The 20,336-nt window shown below is 46.1% G+C and overlaps 1 protein-coding gene across 2 annotated transcripts; it reads left to right on the forward strand.

The window, feature by feature from the left end:
- The first annotated feature begins 7,569 nt into the window (after positions 1 to 7,569).
- Positions 7,570 to 19,302, forward strand: USP1 (ubiquitin specific peptidase 1). 2 transcript variants are annotated; one of them, XM_063166263.1, is made up of 9 exons: positions 7,570 to 7,668; positions 7,871 to 8,036; positions 9,206 to 9,329; positions 9,649 to 9,756; positions 10,258 to 10,418; positions 10,959 to 11,671; positions 12,771 to 12,941; positions 14,042 to 14,243; positions 17,644 to 19,302. In XM_063166263.1, exons 2-9 carry the CDS (start codon positions 7,876 to 7,878, stop codon positions 18,350 to 18,352), a joined length of 2,349 nt encoding a protein of 782 aa, XP_063022333.1. In that variant the 5' UTR covers positions 7,570 to 7,668; positions 7,871 to 7,875; the 3' UTR covers positions 18,353 to 19,302. The 2 variants fall into 2 exon arrangements, with proteins under 2 accessions (XP_063022333.1, XP_063022332.1); XM_063166262.1 differs by having other exon boundaries at positions 7,575 to 7,668; positions 7,843 to 8,036.
- The last annotated feature ends 1,034 nt before the right edge of the window (positions 19,303 to 20,336 follow it).

Raw genomic sequence — 20,336 nt, forward strand, 5'->3', positions numbered from 1 at the left:
GATCCCTGGAAGTGTCCAAGGCCAGGCTGGACAGGGCTGGAGCAGCCTGGAATAGTGGGAGAAGTCCCTGGCAAGGGGTGGAATGGGATGAACTTTAAGGTCCCTCCCAACCCAAACCAGTCTGGGATTCTGCAATGAACAAGAAATGCTGCTGCTCATAGCTCAGGTGGCACAGCCACAGCTGGAATTCACACATCCATTGACAGACTCCAAATCTACTCAAGGGGAATTTCTTTGCTCAGTTGTCCCTTGTGAAGTGGTTCTCATTTTTCCATAAATCTCTTGTGGACAGGTGTGTGCTCATGACCCTGGGCTTGATGTGATGCTGCTCCTCTTAGGAGAGGGCAGCCATTCCCATCACAGAGAGGCTCAGCTGTTCCCTGCCTTAGCTTTGGTTTCCTGGATTGTCACTTATGTGGAGCTCCTGCCCTTCAGCACTGGTTCAGTGCCTGGTGACTCAGGAGCCAACTCCTCAGCAATCCTCCCCAGGAGCTGCACCTGGAGAAGCCCTAGAGATCCTCCAGTTCCATCCTCCAGGCTGAAGGGCCACACGTGACCTGTTGGCTTTGCAGGGATGAAGATGTTATTACCTGCTAGAAAACTGCCAGCTCTCTTCAAAAGCCAAGCAAGGGCATCTGGTGATGTTCATGGTGCTGTGAACTCCACAGACTGCAGGAGGAGTTGGTTTGCTGCACCTCCCTCCTGGATCCACTTAGAGCCTCTTCGTGTACCAAGGGGTGGGGCAGGAGGAGGAACTGATCTACCCCTGCACACCTCAACAGCACCAATGCTTTCATCAAGTTTCACTTTCACTTGAGCCATTCATTCACTCACGTGGTGATGTTTGTGGCTCTAACAAAGGGCTGCGTTTGATTTGTATATCAAGGCTCTGGAATAGGCAAGGAATCTGACAGGATCCCATTCTTCAGCTGGGATTCCAGCGGGGAGTTCAGAAGTTCCCAAGGGAATGGCTCTGTGCTGGGGACAACACCTGGCACAGTTCTGGATGAGGCCAGCACAGGATCTGCAGCTCCCTGTGAGGTGGCTGTGTTGGGGTCACAATTCCTTAAAACCTGGCAAAAATGGCTCTGCTATGGAGAAAAACAAGTACTCACCGGTTGATTCTTTTGCTTTCTTTTTTCTCCTGCCAAGGTGGGGATTAAATGCACAAGATGGAATTTCTTATTGGGACTCAGATGTTTGTCAGTTCTTATCTCTGTCACAGTCTCACAAACCCCGAGTTCTGCAGCACTTCACTCTGACAAACTGAAAATGGAGCCCCATCTCTCTCTGCAAGGCCTTTCAAGGATAAACTGTCCAATTAAGAAATGGACACCTGAATTGTTTTTACTTTTAACCCAATGACCAACCAGTCATACCTGCAATGGGGACTTTTTAATCCAATTACACAAAATCACCCAAACCCACAAAACCACTGGAGAAGAAGGAGAAGAATAAGGTGAAGAAGATGGACCAGCCTCTGCCCTAAAACTTCCTTCTTGCTTTATATATCTATTACTGTATTCTAAACCCTTAAACTCTAAATTTCCCACCATGTGATGTTACACACTTCTATTCAAACTGCACACCCACAATCCCAGTTCTGTCATTCCATTCTGGAAGCTTCTCCACACCTCAGGTCAGTGCAGGGTTCTCCTGGGGGTCAGTGCCTGGCAGCACAGAAATCTGAAATTCTCAGCACCCAGGGCTCCAACACTCACCCGAATCTTAAACCTTTATAACGGTGGCCTCGTGTCCCTAGGTGTGGATGAGGAATTCCAGAATCCCTTCTAGGAATGTGTCAGTGGAGATGCTGCCAGCAGATGGTGCAAGCATGTGCAGGTCGGGCTCTCTCCTTCCCGTGCTTCCAGGAGTGAGTAACAGCTCTGTGCGATGTCATTCCGACCTGAGAACAGAGATGGGGAGGGATTTGGTGTGCATTTTTATTTTGGTTATGGTTTGCAGTGCAGCACTGCCTTCTGATGTGGATTCCAGCCCCTGGTACCAAACTGCCCCTGCTACCAGAGAAGCTCTGGATCTGTTTTTATATCAAACAGAGCAGCAGACTGTGAGCTGGGGAAGAAAATATGCACAGCCAGGCAAAAACTGAGGAAAACACCCTTAGGATGCAACTGCACCACATACAGAACATCCTCTTTTTCTCCTGCAGCTTTGCTTTCAGAGAGATCTGAGGAGAAATGCTCTGTTTCAGACCTGGCCACAGAAGCCTCTTGCCCTTGGCAGATTTTCAGAACCACACATTTATATCATTATGAACTAATTAATCTACTTTATCTCTACATTATGGGTGCAATTATTGCCATTTTCTGAGGTATCACCCATGCATATGTAGCTCTAGGAAGTTCACAGATCACATCCAACTGTGTTTTCTCCTAGGAGGGAGATAAACAAGAGCCAAGGCTGTGCTATCAGTGGCTAAATACCTTGACCTCCAAACTTATAAACTCTCCCACATGGAGGAACTTGTTATGGTTTGTGCTTAGACAAGCTCATGGTTTGTGGCTCAGGCCTCCAAGCTGACATTTGCCTTCTGCAGCTGAAAGTAAAGGAGCTCCTTGCAGGCTGTCCGTGGAGTTTACACAACTGTAGCAATTCCTGATTTATTCTTTCCTGCCTCCCCTAAAATCTGAATCTTTATGGATGCCAGAAAACAGCTGGCCCCAGAGGTCAAGGTTTTGGGCCAGGTTTTACTTGGCAGAGGCTGGAGCTGCTGTAAGGCCCAGGTGGGGATGAGCTGCTCTGTGGCCCGAGCTTGGATCTGACCCCTGACAGAACACAGGGGCTCTGCTGCTGCCTCACCCCCTCAGTCTGACATCAAATTGCCCAAACTCATCCTGTTTTGTTGCCAGAGCCAGGCACAGCCCTGCAGAGGTGCTGCTCTCACAGGGACTGGAGTTCTGCAGTGGCCAAATTGTTCCCACGTGCCCCGAGGCAGCAGCACAGTGAAAGGAAGGGTTATGAAATGATCTGAGATGCTCTCAAAGCAGATGTAGCTCGTCAAGCAGGCATAATTCAGGGATTGTGACGTTCCCAGGCTGCTTGCTGTGGGAAGAGTCAGATTTCCTTTCCTGTGGAGTAAAGCAAGTCAGACAATTTGTTCCTGTTTCTGGCTGTGAAAGGGCACAGAGTCTGCATGAACTGTGGGGATCACCACACAATAAAATCCCTAAATATTCCTTTCTATTCCTTGTGCCTGAAGCCAGTCCTGTCCTGACATTTTATAGCCAGCATTCTCATTAGTCTGAATGCTTTCTTACCTTTTCTGTGTGGGGACTTTGACCAAGAGTCCCATTCCTCAGGAATAAAATGAGTTTTACCCGGCGTGGGCTGCAGAACTTCCCACCCCGAGGTCCCCGTGTGATCCAAGGCTGCTGAAAGAGCACATTGTGTGCACACAATCTGCACCAAAACTCACAGAATAACTCTAACAATACCAGAGCCCTGACAGATTTATAGGCCTATCACTGATATGGCTGCAGGCTCTGGAAATTGATTTATATGATTCAGCAACAGCCAAAGGTTGGGGAGGTTTTCCCCTGCTGGGAATCGTGCTCTGTACTCCAGGCTGCCTCCAGGACTCCAGCAATCCCATCTCTGGGGAATCTGCTCCTTCCAGGCATTTCATGTGGTTATTTTTGGCTGTGCCTGTGAAGATTTCTGGTCTCCCAGCACAGCTATTTTTGTAACACATGGCTGTGAAGTCCATAGTATTGGACAGAATTTGATTTTGCACATTGGGCCCTATGTAAGGAGTCACTGCCTCCTGCACCTGCTCCTCCTTTGGCCTGTGCCTGAAACACTCCTTTGCTGCATGGAGTGAGGCTTCACGAGACAACAGCTCCTTTATGGAGCATGCTAAGCTGCCATCAATATTTAATTAGGTGTTACTGTGGCTTTGGAGAGATACAGAAAAACATAATCCTCATTTCCTTACATTTAAACAGAAAACTTTTTCCTGCTGGAAAAATTTCCCCACGTTAAGAACTGACAGGGAGCCGTATTTTAAGAGGGGGCATAAAAATCTGAGAGGGTGAGAGGCTGGTGAAGAGGAGATTTGAGGGAGCTGAGGGATGGCAGGTCTGAGATGGAGCTGTGTGGGTGTCTCTGAGGCAGCACAGCTCCATGTCAGGCTGGTGGGTGAAGCTTCTTCCCAAGCAGGGCAGCTCCTGCTTCCTGAAAATAAATCATGGCTTCAGGGGCATTTTGTAATTGTTGCTGTCCTGGCATCCAGGGCTTGGCACTGCCTGGATTCCTCCCTGTGCCCCAAACTTTGGATCCAACAACGACCTGGACTGGGATTGCAGCTGATGAACTCATCAGAGAAAGGTGAGAGGGAAGAAAGAAGAGGCAGAAGTGTGACTGTGTTGCCTAATTAAAAGAAATCAATCAACTGACAGAGCTGCAGCTAAGATTTCACCCCAGTTTTCCATCCAGGTGGCAGAGGGGAAGCTTAAATATCACTCAGAATGTCTCACAATTACATTGGCTTTGTCTCTCAAAGCCAGGGAGAACTAATTTGGAGTGGAAATTAAAAATGACATAATCATGGTTTGGTTAAAATAACGATGATGGGGAATTAGGGAGCAATTTGTGAGTAAGTTAAGGGAGAGAAATTATTTACAGCAGGCTGAGGGTTATATGTAATCAGATGAAATTACCAGCAGAAAAAGTAAAACAGGAAGTTTTCATTTTAATTTTAAAAATCCAGGAAGCAGAGCTGACCCTGAGCCCCGCTGGGCTGCACAACAGCTCAGCTCAGACCTCTTTAAAGGGAGAATTTGGGAATTGTTCCCCACACTGGGAAAAGAGCAGGGAAAGGTGTTCCAAATGAGTGCTGAGTGTTCTGAGAGGTGTTGGGCTCACCCATGTACTGCTTGTGTAGCAGATGCATTTGTGTATTAAAATAATGATTATACCTATGGAAACTGAGCTGGCTGCTTTATTAGCCAAAAAAAAATGTATCAGAGACCAAAGCCCCATCACCACCATGAGAAATGCTGTGGGAACTTCCAGTCCCTCAAATTTGCTCTGCAAACATCTCCCTTCCCTCCTTCACTCAGTTACTGCCCCTGAAAAGTCAAACCATGAGCCTGGCAGTGTCCCCAAGCCTGGCTTTACCCCAGATCTCAGCCTTCTGATGTCACTGATGGCACTCCTAGGCACAGCACACCTGGAGTTCAGCTAACACATGAAATGAGGAATTACCTAACGTGGACTTAGAGTGAGCCTGTAAAACCCTTGGGTATAAACAGTCTTTTCTCCTGTTTGCTGAAGCAGATTGCACAGCACACCTTGGCAGGGCAGGCCCTGGCTGAGGTGAGCAGCAGGGTCAGGGCACCTCTGTATCACACCAGCCCTCAGAGCTTGTTCCAGCCTGGAACCAAACACTCCCAGATTTTCTCATTACAGCCCCAGGTTTTGCTGCTCAGAACCTTCCAGCTGCCACCAAAGTGACTCCTCAGCCAATGCCTCAAACCACTGACACCTCAGGGTTTGGCTTTTCTATTTTCACATTCTGAGCTGCTTTAGTGTGTGGGTCTGGGCTCACATTCAGGGATGCTGAGCTCTGTGCACAGAGCAGGGAGACAAAACAATTCCTGCTCCAGCTGGGCACCAAGGACAAATGATCCAAATCTCAGCCCAGGAGCACAAACCCCGTGGGCTGGAGAGAGAAAAACAAGCAGGGTGGGACTGCCTGGGCTAAAGCTGGGATGGGACAATGAACTGCAAGGAGCAAATGGAGCAGAACTGATCCCAGGGACAGAGCCCGTGCCCGGCCGTGCATTTTGGGGCCATTTTGGTTCATCTTGGGTGCAGCCCTGGCTGGGCTCTGGTGCTGCCCAAGGTGGGTCCATGGAGGGGATCCTGTGAATAAATCCCTGCTTTATTCTGGAACTCTGCCCAGCCTCTGCTCTAGGGCAGCCTGCACAGGGCATCACCAGCAGCGTCACACAGACTTAATTAATCACTTTATTAATCAGCCAAGCACTTCCAGGACCTTGGGGCACCACCCACCTGGATAAGATTCTTGTCTCACACAAAAGAGCCTCTGTAGTCCTGAGTGTCCATTAACTGCAGGGACCTCAGGCAGTGTTTGTTGAGTGGAGCTAAAGTTCACATGGCAGAGCAGCAGGGGAAACCCATCCATCCATGCTCAGTGGGAATGCAGAGTCCCAGCAGCTTCTGGGGAGCTCTGGGCATCCCACAGATCAAGGAAATAAATCAAAATATTAATCTTGGGAATATGAAACCTGCATGTGCAGGTACATGTGGATATTTTATCTGTAAGAGAAATGAAAACCTCTGCAGGAGCATGGCCGTGAGTGTTGGAATATACACAGCTGGAATATAACAATTCCTTCCATAATTCATATGAGTATTTAGGGATAGTGTAATAATTAATAATAATAATTACCTGTAATTATTAATTATTAATTTGTGCAGCAGCAAAAAAACCCTGAAAATGTTGCAGGACTGCAAAAAAAAAAAAAAAAAAGTGATTTTGTGGAGTTCAGTTTCATTAGTGCTTAATAGGAGTGCCACGTTCAGGAGAGGCAGCAGCAGCTGGTCCTGGGGAACTTCAGCTTTTGAGTGCTCAAATTTGGGGTAATTCACCCCAAAACCCAGATCTGGGTATTGCTCAGTCAGTTATGTAACTAAACCTATAAAAAATCTTACATGAATAAACTTTCCTGTTAGAAAACCTTTATGTATGAGCAACATGCATCCTTTATGTACAGGCTAAAGGTCCTGCAGGGGCCAGTTTAAAGAGCAGAACGCAGTAATCTACAGCATTTTCCCGCATTCCGGACCCCTAAATCGCCAGTTTTGCAGCTCTAACAGCCTCGGTGGTAACTACAATTCCCTGCGGGGTGCACAGCTGTGCCGGTGGGCCCTCAGGGCCGGGCAGCGCTGGGAATTCCCGCAGGGATGTGCGGATTTTATGGCAAAGCGCGGGAAGGCTCCGCTCAGGGCATTGCGGGGTGCACAGCTGTGTTAGTGGGACATTAGGGCCGGGCAGCGCTGGGAATTCCCGCAGGGATGTGCGGAGAATTTTATAGCAAAGCGCGGGAAGGCTCCGCTCAGGGCACTGCGGGCAGGGCCCTCAGGGCGTGAGGGGAAACGGAGCCGCCGCCTCTGATTGGCCGAGCCGCACAGGGGGCGTGGTCAGAGCAGGACCAATCCACCTCCCGCCGGCAGGGGGAGGTGAGGGCTCTCCCCGCGCAAATAGTACAGCCCGAACCCGAGCCCTTTGGCCGGGCCGTTACCAGCGCCCGCGCGCGCCCAGGCAGGACCCACAGCGGGCTGCCCTCCGCGCTGCCTGATGCGGCGGCGGCCTTGCGGGGCCAGTGGCGGCGTACCTACGACTTCCAGCCGCCGCCGCTCTGTCCGCAGGCTCCCGGCAGACGCCCCGCCGCCGCTCGTCATGGCTTTTACCCGCCGGCCTGCCCCGGCGGGGCGCGCTCGGTTTTCCGGCGTTCTCGCCGGGCGGCCGCCGGCGGGGCGGGGGGGTTGCGGCGCGAGGCGGGGCGCGCGCGGGGCGGGGGGGTCCTCGTCGGCGCGCGGAAAAAAACGCGCCAAGTTCGCTGACGGTGTCCCCGCGGTCTCCATGGCAACGGCGAGCGGGAGCGGGGCCGGCATGTAGCGGTGAGTGAGGGGGAGCGGCCGCACCGCGGCCTCGGGCCCCGCCGGCCGCGGGGAACATGCGGGGGGCGCGGGGGGGCGGCCCGAGCCCGGGGCGGGGGGCGGCGGGTCCGCGCTCGGCCCCCTCGGGGAGTAAATGGCGCCTGGTGTGCGCGTGTGTGTGTGTGTGCGCGCCAGGTGTGAGCGCCCCGGCCGCGCCCCGCAGGAACCATGCCCGGCGTCCTGCCCGGCGACAGCGCCAGGGCCAGCCCCTCCAAGAAGAACAGGCTGTCGCTGAAGCTCTTTCAGAAGAAGGAAGCGAAGCGAGTGCTGGATTTCATCGAGGCGCAGGAAAATGAGCCGAAGGGCGCGGAGTTCCGAGGCGCCGAGATGTGAGTGCCGCGCGGGAGAAGTTGTGAGGCGGCGCCGCGGGCTCGGGCTCATCCATCCTTCATTCCTTCCCTCCATCCATCCATCCTGCCTTCCTTCCTTCCCCGCTCCTTTCGCTTTCGTGTTCTCGCAGCAGTAACGCGCTGCAGCACGCGCTCCATGCAGTGAATTAACGTGCGCTTTAATTAAATGAATTACCGTGCGCTTTCGTTAAATTAACGTCCGGCGGGCTCGGCACTGCTGGGACCGAGCCTGTGCTGAGAGAGCGGCTCTGCCGCACCGGGATGTTCAGCTGGCACAAACTTCGGCATCGCCTGCTGAAGTTAGTTCTTAAAACCTATTCAGTCGCTGTAACCAACTTCTAATAACTCTTCTAAGAAAACAAGTGGTTTTTTTCTGCTGCAGTTTGCTCTTTGGATATTTTGGATTTTTTCTTTGGGTGTTTAGTTCGCACAAACTTTGAGATCAGTCAAAAAACTTGCTTTGCTTCAAGTTAATATAACTAGTTACTGTGTCACTGAACTATTTATATTAAAATTTAATTTTCTGCAAAATGAGCTTTATGGCAATATGTAGGATCTTTAATTGTGGAGTTGGCTGTCATTCATTGGGGCTTTTCAGGCCCTGAGCCTGAAATCCATGTCATTACTAGTGAGGGAATCTAAGTGGGGAAAAGAAAATTAGGGTGAGTTAGAAATAGTTGGAGGCTTTCCTTTGTGCCATTACAGTGTATTAATCACTTCTATCAGTAATTAATTGTAATGATAATTACTGTATAGTGTGTCAGGTTTATTGGTTTCTTTTTTTAGATTTTTTTTTCTGGTTTTATGCTTTGACTTTGCATCCAGAAATTATGTGACTGGAGCAGGGGACAACATGAAAATACATTCTAGGCACATTTTTTCTGCCTTATGAATGAAGAAAGAACATACAAAAGTATCTGTATATGAAATTTTTGATCCATTAAATCAGTGTCCTGCTAGTTGATGTGTTGGAACTTAGAGCAGGTTTTCCTCCTGTGTGGTTTTGGGTGGGTTGCTGAGGAGTCACAGTGAATTCAGACCCACTTTTGCAGGGTTTAGATCTGCATTTCTCAGTGCTGAATTCTGAGGTGGGGAGGGATGAAGGAGTGCTTTTTGCAGTGTCTCTTACCCCATTCTCTGTTCCCCAGTGACCAGGTGGTTCCTGCAGCACAGCCCCCCTCCCTTGTCAGCTGTGAGAAAAAAGACAACATGCTGCCTTTTGTGGGCTTGAACAACCTGGGCAACACCTGCTACCTGAACAGTGTCCTGCAGGTGAGGCCACGGCCAGGGGGCTCCAAAAGGGACATTTGGTCCAGCACAAATGGGGAAAATTGGTTTATTCTGGGTGCAGTGAAAAGGGCAGCTCGTTACAGCAGGGAAATAAAGATGCTGCTGCAGGAAATGTGTGCCCTGTGGTTGTCCTGATTGGGAAATTCTTCAGTTTCCATACTCAGGGCTCCTCCCTGCTGTGACAAATCCTGGATCTTTGTGTGCCTGGGGAGGTGTGGGCTGTGTGGATTATAAATGTGCATTTATGTGTGGAATAACTTCTTATTCCAGTTATTCTCATGTTTTCAACTGTTGCTTTCAGGTATTATATTTTTGTCCTGGTTTTAAAACTGGAGTAAAACATTTATATAACATCATTTCAAAGAAAAGAGAATCTTCAAAGGATGAAGGAGAGCAAAAGGCAGAAAAGGTAACAAATCCCCACGTGTTCTTTGTTTGTAACCTTGCAAGCCAGGCTGTCCTGAATGCAGGGAAAATTGAAAAAAAAGAACTGATTTCGGTTCTTAAGAAGCTTTTCAGCACTGTTTTCTGCACTGTTGCTTCAGGTGAAGATGTATTTAAGTTGCTTTGAACTTTAGCTCAAGTTTTAAAGTCTAACAGAAGAAATTTGAGGAGTATATCTGACCATGCTTCTGACACAAAGATAATTATGAAACAGTGCTTGGTGCTGAGGGAAATGGGAGTTTGGGCAAGGATGGTTTGGGATTTTAAACCAATGGCTAATTGGGCTTTTATGTTTGTTTCCTCCTTGAAAAAAACCAAAGTACTGTCTGAAACCCACCTGCCTCCCATAGCAGACAAAAAATTCAGCCAAATATAGAAAACCAAGGGAGGGGAGAGAGAAAAATGTTAATTTGTGACCAATGTACCTGTTGCAAGTGTTGTTATTCCTTTTACATTGTCATTGCAGGGAGGCTGTAAAGAAGATCCCTTGGCAAGTTATGAACTCATCTGCAGTTTGCACTCCTTGATCCTTTCAGTTGAGCAGCTTCAAGCCAGTTTTCTGCTGAACCCAGAGAAATACACGGATGAATTGGCCACGCAGCCCCGGAGGCTGCTGAACACCCTCAGGTACAAATCCCCCCAAATGCTGCCAGAATTCTGTCCTGACATTTCCAGGCCATTGCATTCCCCAGCTTTAGAGGCTGGTGCAAGGTGGATGGCCTTAAATTTGGGGTGGCCTTGCAGGCAGCAAGATTTTTGTGCTTATTGTTGGCACCATGGTGTTAGAAATTTGAAAATAATTTGTAAGACTGTGATGCAGAAGGGGTTTAAAACAGTGCTTAGGTACAGAAGTGTTATTAAATTACAGAGAGGTTTGGGTTGGAAGGGACCTTAAAGCCATGGGCAGGGACACTTCCCACAGTGCCAGGGTGCTCCAAGCCCTGTCCAGCCTGGCCTGGGACGCTTCAGGGATGGGCAGGATCCCCTTGGAGCTGAGGAGCTCCACTCTGGGTGTCTGTAAATCCTTAAGGCAGATCCTTCCCCCAGCTCTGTGACAGAGGGGACACCTGATCCTCCATGGCTTCTAAATCCCTGATTTCAGTCTCCAATCACATTCCCCAGTTAGCAAAGGATACCAACCCTCCTTTTTGCTCCTTTCTTTGACAGAGAGCTGAACCCCATGTACGAAGGGTACCTGCAGCACGATGCCCAGGAGGTGCTGCAGTGTATCCTGGGCAACATCCAGGAAACCTGCCAGCTGCTGAAGAAGGAAGAGCTGAACAAACTGCCTGTGGAAGAGCCTGCAGCTAAACTGGAGGAGAAACCCAGCCAAAACTCTGAGAGCAACGGGGGTGTGAGCCCTGCTGAGGAGGAGGATCCCAGCCCGGGCAGCCACGGCGGAGACGCGGCCAAGGAGAAGCTGCTCAAGGGAAACGGGAAAAGGAAAAGCGACGCCGAGGGCGGCAACGCCAAGAAAAAATCCAAAGTATCAAAAGAGCAAATTGCAGCAGAAGAAAATCAAAGACAAACCAGGTCCAAGAGGAAAGCCACGGGAGAAAAGATGGAAAACCAAACGGACGCCATCGCCAAGTGCTCCGGGGAGAGCGAGAGCGCCAAGCCCACGCAGAAAAAGTCGCGCCTTAGGTTAAACTGGTTAAAATCCTCCTGCAAACAGCCCAGTATTCTGTCCAAATTTTACAGTCTAGGAAAGTTAACTACAAACTTGGGATCCAAAGAGCCAGGGAAAGAATATGACTGTGAGTTCGAAGAGTCAGCTGTCAAGTGTGAAAATGGTGACAGTAAAGAAGAATATCATGAACCAGCGTCTCCTGTGGAAAGCCATCATGGAAAAGGAACTGAAAAAGAACCAAAAAAGGAAGGTTGGTGCACAAGTGGATGGGCTTAAAATTAGTAGGATTAAGAAAGTACAATGCGTGGGAAGTCAGCCTTCAAACTGCACAGCCTGCAGAGCTCTAAACACAAAATTAGGTTTTTCAGGAATTGAAGATAATTTTTAGGAAAGAGAATTTATTTTTATAGGTGTTTGTAATTTTTTTTCTTTTAGAACTTGACCTGTTTAGCTTAGATATCGAGGCGTTTCTCTTAACATTCTGTAATCGTTGTACAATATGTATAAAAAAGGCTGAATATCACCAGGTTTGTATTTACCACTAATTTTTGTCATCCATAGAGACAGCAAGTGGATTTGAGATGTAAGGGGATATTTCTGGCAGGAGCAAACAGAACCAAACACCACTAGCTATGGTTTTACACACTGTCTCCTCTTTTTCCCTTAATCTTTCCATATTCCCAACCTTCCCAAGAACCAAGGACTCAGGATGTATTAAAGATCTAATCCATTTAGATCTAATAGATACCAATTAGAAATGCTAATTGGCTGGCAGGTCTGGATTTTGTTTGTGTCAATGAAACACAAGATACATGTTGAGGGAAGGGCCTCAGTATGAATCCAGTACTTAATAATTTGGGACTTTCCACCCACCATTTTTTCATTATAAAAAATTGAAGGAATGAAGAGTCTTTTGAGTTCTACATTTCTTCAGCAAATCTGGCCAAAACTGGCCAGTAAATTTAGGAAGGAGGAGAGACTGAGAATGAACAGAAACCAGGCAAACCCAGTGTGGTGCTCCTTGAGGAGCTCAGCAGTCCATGCTGAGGCATCAGAGCATTGATGACAACCAAAATTCCAGAATGTGACACTGTCACACTTCAAGCACAAAACAAGAACCCAATTTAGAACAGAAATTAAAGTTTGAGGCCCAAGAGACAGAGGGTCCTTATTTACTTACAAGCAGATGACACCATGAAAACTGTTAAGTGATTTGTTCTGCTTTTGAATTCCTATCTGAGCTCCCTAATGTCACGGTGTAACAGTGATTTTGTGAGGATAAGCAGGCTCTGAAGGGTCTCTGGAGTGAAGTGGCCCTTGCTCAGGGATGTGCCATGTGCTCTCTGCAGGTACAGAGCTGGCTGTCTTCGAGCTGGTGGAGAAACTCTTCCAGGGCCAGTTAGTGCTGAGGACCCGCTGCTTGGAGTGCGAGTGCTTCACGGAAAGGAGGGAGGATTTTCAGGACATCAGTGTGCCAGTGCAAGAAGATGAGCTTTCTAAAAGTGAAGAGAGTTCTGAAAGTAAGTAATTCCCTCCAAAAAAAAGGGTTGTGAGGTGTGTTCCTGCCTCTGCCAGCCGTGGGGAAGGACAGTGCTGCAGTTGGGAAGGAGCACGGTTCCTGTTTGTGCTGGCTAAAATTAGAGGCTGTTATCTCCTGTACTGATTAACTTTAGACTTTGGAAACATGGTGCTGATAATGTTGGCAGATCCAGATAATATTCAAATTGTTCCAGATCTTAACACATAGCTTGGACTGCCTACAATCTGTCACTTAGGCACCTGCTTTCCTACTTATGAGAAGGTATTTCCTTCGATTTGAGTCTTCTTTTTTCCTCCTGAATAAGAAATTTTGCTTTTTCCTCTTTTTATAAGAAATATTTACATTTTTTCTTAGAAATAAAAGAAACAAGAATCCAGCTTTTTTCCCTCAGTTACTAAAAAAAAATTTTAGTATTTTAGATTGTTGTTATTTTAATAACAGTCGTATTATGTTTGTAAATGTTAGTCATGTGGTCTCTTTCACAAATTTTATTGATCTATATGTAGTTTTTTAGCTATTTTCAAAAGGAAGCGTGCCAAAAACACATCTTGAAATTGAGGATTTTAAGGGAATTAATTTTAGTTGCCACTGACTTAATTTGGAGCAGCTTTTCCTGCTTTTGCTCCCCATTTTGCTGAAGGATTCAAAGGAAAATGTGTGGGGTGGTGTTCGTATGTGAAGTGATCCTGTCAGCAGTGTGAGGGTGGCAGGGGAGGCAAAATGCAAGAAGTGAGAGGGAACTTTCTGGTTATTTTGGGGATTTGCCTTAATAAGTGAAATTCTGGTCTCATCCAAGCTCTCCATTTCCAGACATAGCAACAAAATTGTGTGATCTGAAAGGAGCTTTGGGAAAATCCTAATTTTAAATAATGACATCCATTAAGGGATGTTTGCATCCCATCCTGAAATGCTCCAAAGATGGGAATACATCACATATTTCACACATACTGAGTGTTCTTTGCACTGTTGCAGGTTTGGAGTGGTCTGAACTTGGCATACTTTGTTTTGTTGCTCTTCTGGCGGGATGAGTTGGAAATGTAAATATTGGCATATCCCTGAATACAGTGATTTCTTTTCTAGTTTCTCCAGAGCCAAAAACAGAAATGAAGACTCTGAAATGGGCAATTTCCCAGTTTGCCTCAGTGGAGAGGATTGTGGGAGAGGACAAATATTTCTGTGAGAACTGCCACCACTACACGGAAGCGGAGCGCAGCCTCCTGTTCGATAAAATGCCCGAAGTGATCACGATTCACTTGAAGTGCTTTGCTGCCAGTGGCCTGGAGTGAGTATGCATTGCCTGTCTTACCAAACAGGGTCCTGCAGCAAGGGAGGTCTCACCCCCAGAGCTGGAAATGCTTTGGAGTGTTTCCAGAAGATTCCCAGATTGGAATTAAATTGCTGGGATGAAGCCCCCAATGCCATAAAGGCTTTGTGTTGTTCCAGGTAGTGGCAGAAATTACTTCCAGAAAAACTGACTTTCAGGAGACTCCTGAACAAAAATTTTCTAGCTCTACTCTTAGAACAACCTGGTATTTCTTAAAACTTTATTTTAAATATCCTCCTATTTAAGGAGATAGTTGAGTTTTAAGTAAATAAACTCTCAGTTCAGAGGCAGCTTTAACTGCTTTACCAGAACAAGTAATGAGAACAAACCTGCATTTTATGGTCTGATGTTGTCTCTGCCTGAATGTGAGTATTAAAAAGATGAATGTTAGTGGGGGAAAAAAATATAATCAGAAGTTAACACACTTTAAAGAGCCAACAGTCGTTACCCCAAAATTGACCAATTCCTTTAAGCAGACTTTGGTCTCGACCTGAATGTAAACACTTAAATTTTTGGGGAAAAAATAATCAGGCAAACATTTTAAAGAGCTAATATTAAAAAAAAAAAATCAATTACTTTATAAACACAATAGTATCAGCATCATTGATGTTCAATTACAGAGCAATCAGTTTGGTATTGTAATTGTAGCAGTCCTTATATTTTGAAAGAAGTTGTGGGAGTGTTCCTTATCTTTTTTTTTAATACTTAAGAATTTAGGGATTTTCTTTGGGATGATAGGAAACAAAGAAAAATCCATCCCTGCAGCACTGTACAGGAATATCCAGGTTTCTGACAAAGCAGAAGGGAAATTTCCTGTGTCTCTGCACTGTCTTTCCATACAAGTCCAGAATTATACAAAATTGTCTTTTCATTGATCTCCACATATTTACTTAAATACTGATTTGTATATACTGACTCAGAGCTGCACACTAAAAAATCATCACAGTTGAGTGAAAAACATGAAAATTATCCTCCATTTGCTCCTGTATTTCCTGTTTCTATGAGGAAGGAGCTGCAGTTAACCAGTCCTCTCCTGCCTCACTCACCTCTTCTGCCCTGGCCAGCTTCAGCTCCTTGCTCCAAAACACTCAGACCAATTTCCAGGTCAGAGTGAATCCAGTCTCTTGTGGTTTTCCTCCTGTGTCCTCTCAGTCCTTCCATAAATTTTCTGCCAAGGGCTACCAGTCAGAGATTAAGAAGTCAGAGTGGAAAACCTGACAGAGAAACCTGTGATGAAGCTGAAGCTCTTTAGAAGAGTTTCTTGACTTTTGGGTTGGATGTTTTCTCTTGGGCATAACCCTGTTATTGCTGAAAAAACAAACTTCTACTGGCTTTAAGCAAAAAAAAAAAAAAAAAAATTAAGATAAGAATCTTCAGACAACTTCTAGCTCCCACAAAAATCTGGGAATCTGGTCTGCTCAGTTTTGCTCTACTGAGTTCTCTGGTGACTGAGTTGTAAATAAATGAGAAATTAAGGGTACTGTAAATATTTGCAGTTAATAGGGATTTTATTCATCTTTTCTAGATGCTGCTTTGCAAAGTGTTCTGTTTTAAAATAAAGCAGCCAGTGTGAAAATCTCCTTGCCTGGGGAGAAGTCATTCTCTTTGGCAAGTGTGTGTGTGGGGAAAAATGCCAGGCCATGTGTGAGCAGGCTGTGAAGCTCTTTAGGAGGAATTTGTTAACTGGTAACATGTAATTAAGCATTTCCACTATAGAAGTTTAAGAATCTGTGAGAAAATCAGCTTTTTGTCTCGTGAAATTCAGTGCAGTGGGTAAAATGTCACTAATTTATGGTCTCCAAAGATGTGGCTGCAGAAATCAGGTTTGATGTGTTTGAAGTGCATCAGTCAGAGCAGGCAGAGTACTTGGCATGCAATTTTTCTGTCTTCAGATTCTTATCATTAAGAAGAACAAAAATCTAATAGGAAAAGATTTCCTCTCTTATTTCCTCCTCTCCAAATCTTTCTGATGCTGGATTCATTGAGAAGAAAGGTAGAGCCTGCTTTTTCCTGTTTTCTGTGAATTTGATTGTCCCAGTGTGCTTGAGTGGAACTGGATTTGCAATCCAGGGTATCAGCCAGCAGTTCTGTGTTTCTTGATTCTCTTCTGAATATCTCTATTTCTGGCTGCTGCTAATAGGGATTTTCAGAAGATTTATTAGTTCTGATTCTGTGCTCTTCTGTGTTCTTTTTGGTGGAGTGAAATGTGATGGTGAGAGAGGTCTGCAGTGAGGTTTCATTGAACTGGAGTGACTGAGGATCTGTGTGTGTCACTGTGTTTATTTCTGTGTCTCAGGGTTCATGCTCTGAACAGGAGTGAAGCAGAACCAAAATTAAATCCAGGAAAACAATAATCATAGCTGCAGTTATGCCATGGCTGCAGTTTCCTTGGATTTAAGTTATTTTTTCCTATGATAAGAGCAGTGAGCTCTTGGAAACCTCAGTTTTACAGGGCTTGTCTGTACTCCCCAGTATTTTTCCCTGCAACACCCTCACAGTTGAGTAAGACTTTGAGTCATCCCTGGAATTTATTAGGACATCACAGCCTATTGTTAAATAAAGGGGTTAATTGATCTGGGCTGATGCAATGTGCAAGTCATCAGGAGCAGGATCAGTCAAGGAGGCTGATGCACAGTGAAATCCCACCACTGACTTTCTCTTCAAACTGTATACAAGATCCTTATAAAGGATTTTTTTCCCCTCCTGGTAAATTTGTGTGCTGTGAACAAAATACTGAATATTTATGGAATACTAGAGGCTTTTCCAAAGTAAATTAGCCACAGAATTGTTTGAAAAATTAGAATAGCTAGTGAACAATCCCAGGTGAGCACCACTGGCACAGCTACAGTGCACTGAGGGGAGCTGAGGAAAATTAGTCACCATCTCTGAGTGATATTAAAGCTACTTGAAAGTAAAATAAGTAATGCTTTATTTAGTAAATGACTCTTTCAGGAGGAGAAAAAAACAAACCCAACCCTGCTGTTGAAAAGGTTTTTGGTTTGTTTTGAACAGGATGGTGAGAGAGAGAAGGGGGTGTTTGTGCAGAAATGGAGCAGGAGTGGTAACAATCAGCTGAACCTGTATCATCATTATCTTTAGCTGATACTTTAGAAAAATGGGATCTCAGAAATAGTTAAAATTTACAGTTTCTGGGCTGTAAGATTTAACATAACAGTCATAAAAATGCCTTTCCTGACCTGGGATGCTTGGGATGCTGGTGCTGGGCCGGGGCAGCAGCAGGGAGCAGTTCCCACCATCCATATCCTTGAGGAGCAAGGCTATGGCTGCAGCTCTGGGCCCCTGCAGCCGTGTTTGGGAGGTGCTGTGGCAGCAGGTGTAAGCCCCGTGTCCTCGGCAGGTTCGACTGCTACGGGGGCCTGTCCAAGATCAACACGCCGCTGCTGACGCCGCTGCGGCTGTCCCTGGAGGAGTGGAGCACGCGGCCCACCAACGACACCTACGGGCTCTTCGCCGTGGTCATGCACAGCGGCATCACCATCAGCAGCGGCCACTACACGGCCTCGGTGAAGGTGACGGACCTGCAGAGCCTGGAGCTGGACAGGGGCACCTTCCTGCCCGAGCCGGCCTACGCCGCGCTCAAGCCGGAGCCGCTGACCGAGGAGGAGGCGCGCGCCGTGGCCGAGGACTACGACGACGGCGAGGTTTCCTTCAGGCTCAAGGTGCTGGGCAAGAAGAACGTGGAGGCCGTGGGGCTGCTGGGCGGGCAGAAGAGCAAGGCTGACTGTGAGCTGTGTGCCAGCAAACAGCCCAACCCCGAGAAGCTGCCGAGCGTGGCGCCCGAGCCGCGCGCCGAGCCCAGCGCCGAGCCCCGGGCCCAGCAGGGCGAGCCCCCGGCGCTGGCGGCACACGGACTGGAGAACAAAGCCCTGGAGAACAAAGCTCTCTACGTGCTCCAGAGCCTCAAGGAGTACGAGGGCAAGTGGCTGCTCTTCGATGACTCCGAAGTGAAGGTCACAGAGGAAAAGGACTTCCTGAATTCTCTTTCTCCGACGTCGTCATCCACATCGACTCCTTACCTACTGTTTTATAAGAAAATTGTAGAGTGATGCTGTACTTGGACTGTAAATATTTGGGATTTGCATACACCTCTGGCTCTGATTTGCATCCAAGCTACCTGGAAGCAACGGCTGTTTGTTTTTTGAAGCTACTGATTCTTCATCTTTCTGGTCTTTTTTTCCTTCGGTGTCCAGTGGCTCGACTTGAATTAACAAAACATGACATAGGACTTGACTCACACCGTAACTTTTCTGCTGGAAAATAGTGCTCTGACCTTTTAGAAATACCAATTTGTATAGATTCTAAACGATGCCTACAGCACCCAGTAGTGGTTTTAATGCAGCTCTAGGTCTCAGACATGCCTGTTGTATTATTAGCTTTTTTTTTTCCTTTTTACTCTTTTTTTTTCTGTTTTTTTTTTTTCCTTTTTTTTCTCCCTGTTTTTGTTTGGTTTTTGGTTGTTTTTTTTTAAAATAAAAGTTATTTGTATTCATACCCTGGAGTAAATGTATATTAACTAGCAAATTTCATCAGAAGTTGTGTATTTTTGTAACTTGGGAAGTAACATTTCATATTTAGTCTTTGGGTAATGGATGTGGTTTATTCTCCTGCTCCCATTTTTTCCTGCTCCTTGCAACTTGAAGCACAAGGAAAAGTCTGGGAACCTTGTCCAGAGCATTGGGGGGGAACTGAATTCATGCAAGTGTTTGGTCTAATTTGCATCTTGGTGCATAGGTGTTAATGAGCAAAGTGTAAATAGGTGTGATTAATACTTCAAACCAAGGGCAGAGTGTAGTGTAATTAAAATAATTTTGTACTTTGAAGAGTGAAGCCCTCAAATCTGCATCTCTGTTTGGGGTGGTTGGGAGCTAGTGGTGACCTTCTAACTGAAGTTAATTTGTACCTGGAGCTCACTGAGACTGGGGGGAAAGGAGAGCATTTGGCTTTGATGCTTTGTTAAGAATGTACATATGAAATAAAAAAGTTATGATCCGCATCTGAGACAAGCAGAGCAGCCTGTTGTGTTTGGAGAGGGGAAAGCAGAAAGGGAAAGGACTTTGGGAACAGTTACAAAAAGGGAAATTATCTTAAAGAATTAAAGTGCTTCTAGAATACATTCTGTGGTTTTAGCTGGTTCTTGGACAGTACCTCCTAATTTGAAGGTACTTTCTGACTACAGTTGTGAGGATAAGGGGAAACATTGAAAAACCATAAATATTTGCACTAAATAGTAGAGATGAAAATCCCAAACTGTCTGTCAGAGAATTGAAGGTGACTCCTATAATCTGTTAATTAAGATCTTAACAAATCTGACTCAAAAAAGGGGGATTGTTCAGTCTGTCCCAGGGTGGATGCAATGACATCAAGTGTCACTGCAAAGCCCTGGATATATTTCACCTTTTTCCACTACAAATTAATTTATTTACAGGAAGACCCCTAAAAACCTCTGCCTAGTTAATTCTGCAATACTTAATTTTTACTGTCTTTTATTATAATGTTGTATAAACATGGAGGTAACTCAGGAAAAAATCTCTTTTAGTGCATTGTCCATGTTAGGTTTGACCTCTGATTGTTGTACAGGCCTTGATTTTGCAGCATAAAAAAATCTGCAATGACAAAATACACCTTCCCTTTTCCAAAGCATTGCACCATAATAATAAATAATTTCAGAGTCTAAACCAAGAAAAAGCTACATTACAAAAATATCAATGATCTTACCTTGCAAGGGCAGCCCAACCCCATTACAGAATGCAATTTTTTAGGATTTGCTGAATTTCAGCCTGCAAATGAAAGTTTATTTTTCCACACCTGGTGCAAGACTTGATCTTTTTCACTCAACTGCAGCATCAGGAATGTTGCAAGGAAACAAAATACCATTATTTACACCAAAATAGGATGTCAGGAGGACCCAGCTGCCTTCCATCATCCCAGCACAGCCTGGGAGGAGATTCTTTGTGGCAGCTGAAGAGAAAACAGCCTCAGCTGGAAGATGCTGAATGCAAACCCCTCCTCTGGCACAGGGAGAAGGGACTG

The sequence above is a fragment of the Melospiza melodia genome, chromosome 11 (assembly GCF_035770615.1).
Source record: "Melospiza melodia melodia isolate bMelMel2 chromosome 11, bMelMel2.pri, whole genome shotgun sequence".
In the NCBI taxonomy this organism is placed as follows: Eukaryota; Metazoa; Chordata; class Aves; order Passeriformes; family Passerellidae; genus Melospiza; species Melospiza melodia.

Excerpts from the sequence above, each read along its gene's own strand:
- USP1 (XM_063166263.1), top strand. The coding sequence starts at position 7,876 with ATGCCCGGCGTCCTGCCCGGCGACAGCGCCAGGGCCAGCCCCTCCAAG. Across the intron at positions 8,037-9,205 it reads GAGTTCCGAGGCGCCGAGAT|TGACCAGGTGGTTCCTGCAG; the intron begins GTGAGTGCCGCG and ends TCTGTTCCCCAG. Across the intron at positions 12,942-14,041 it reads AAGTGAAGAGAGTTCTGAAA|TTTCTCCAGAGCCAAAAACA; the intron begins GTAAGTAATTCC and ends TTTCTTTTCTAG.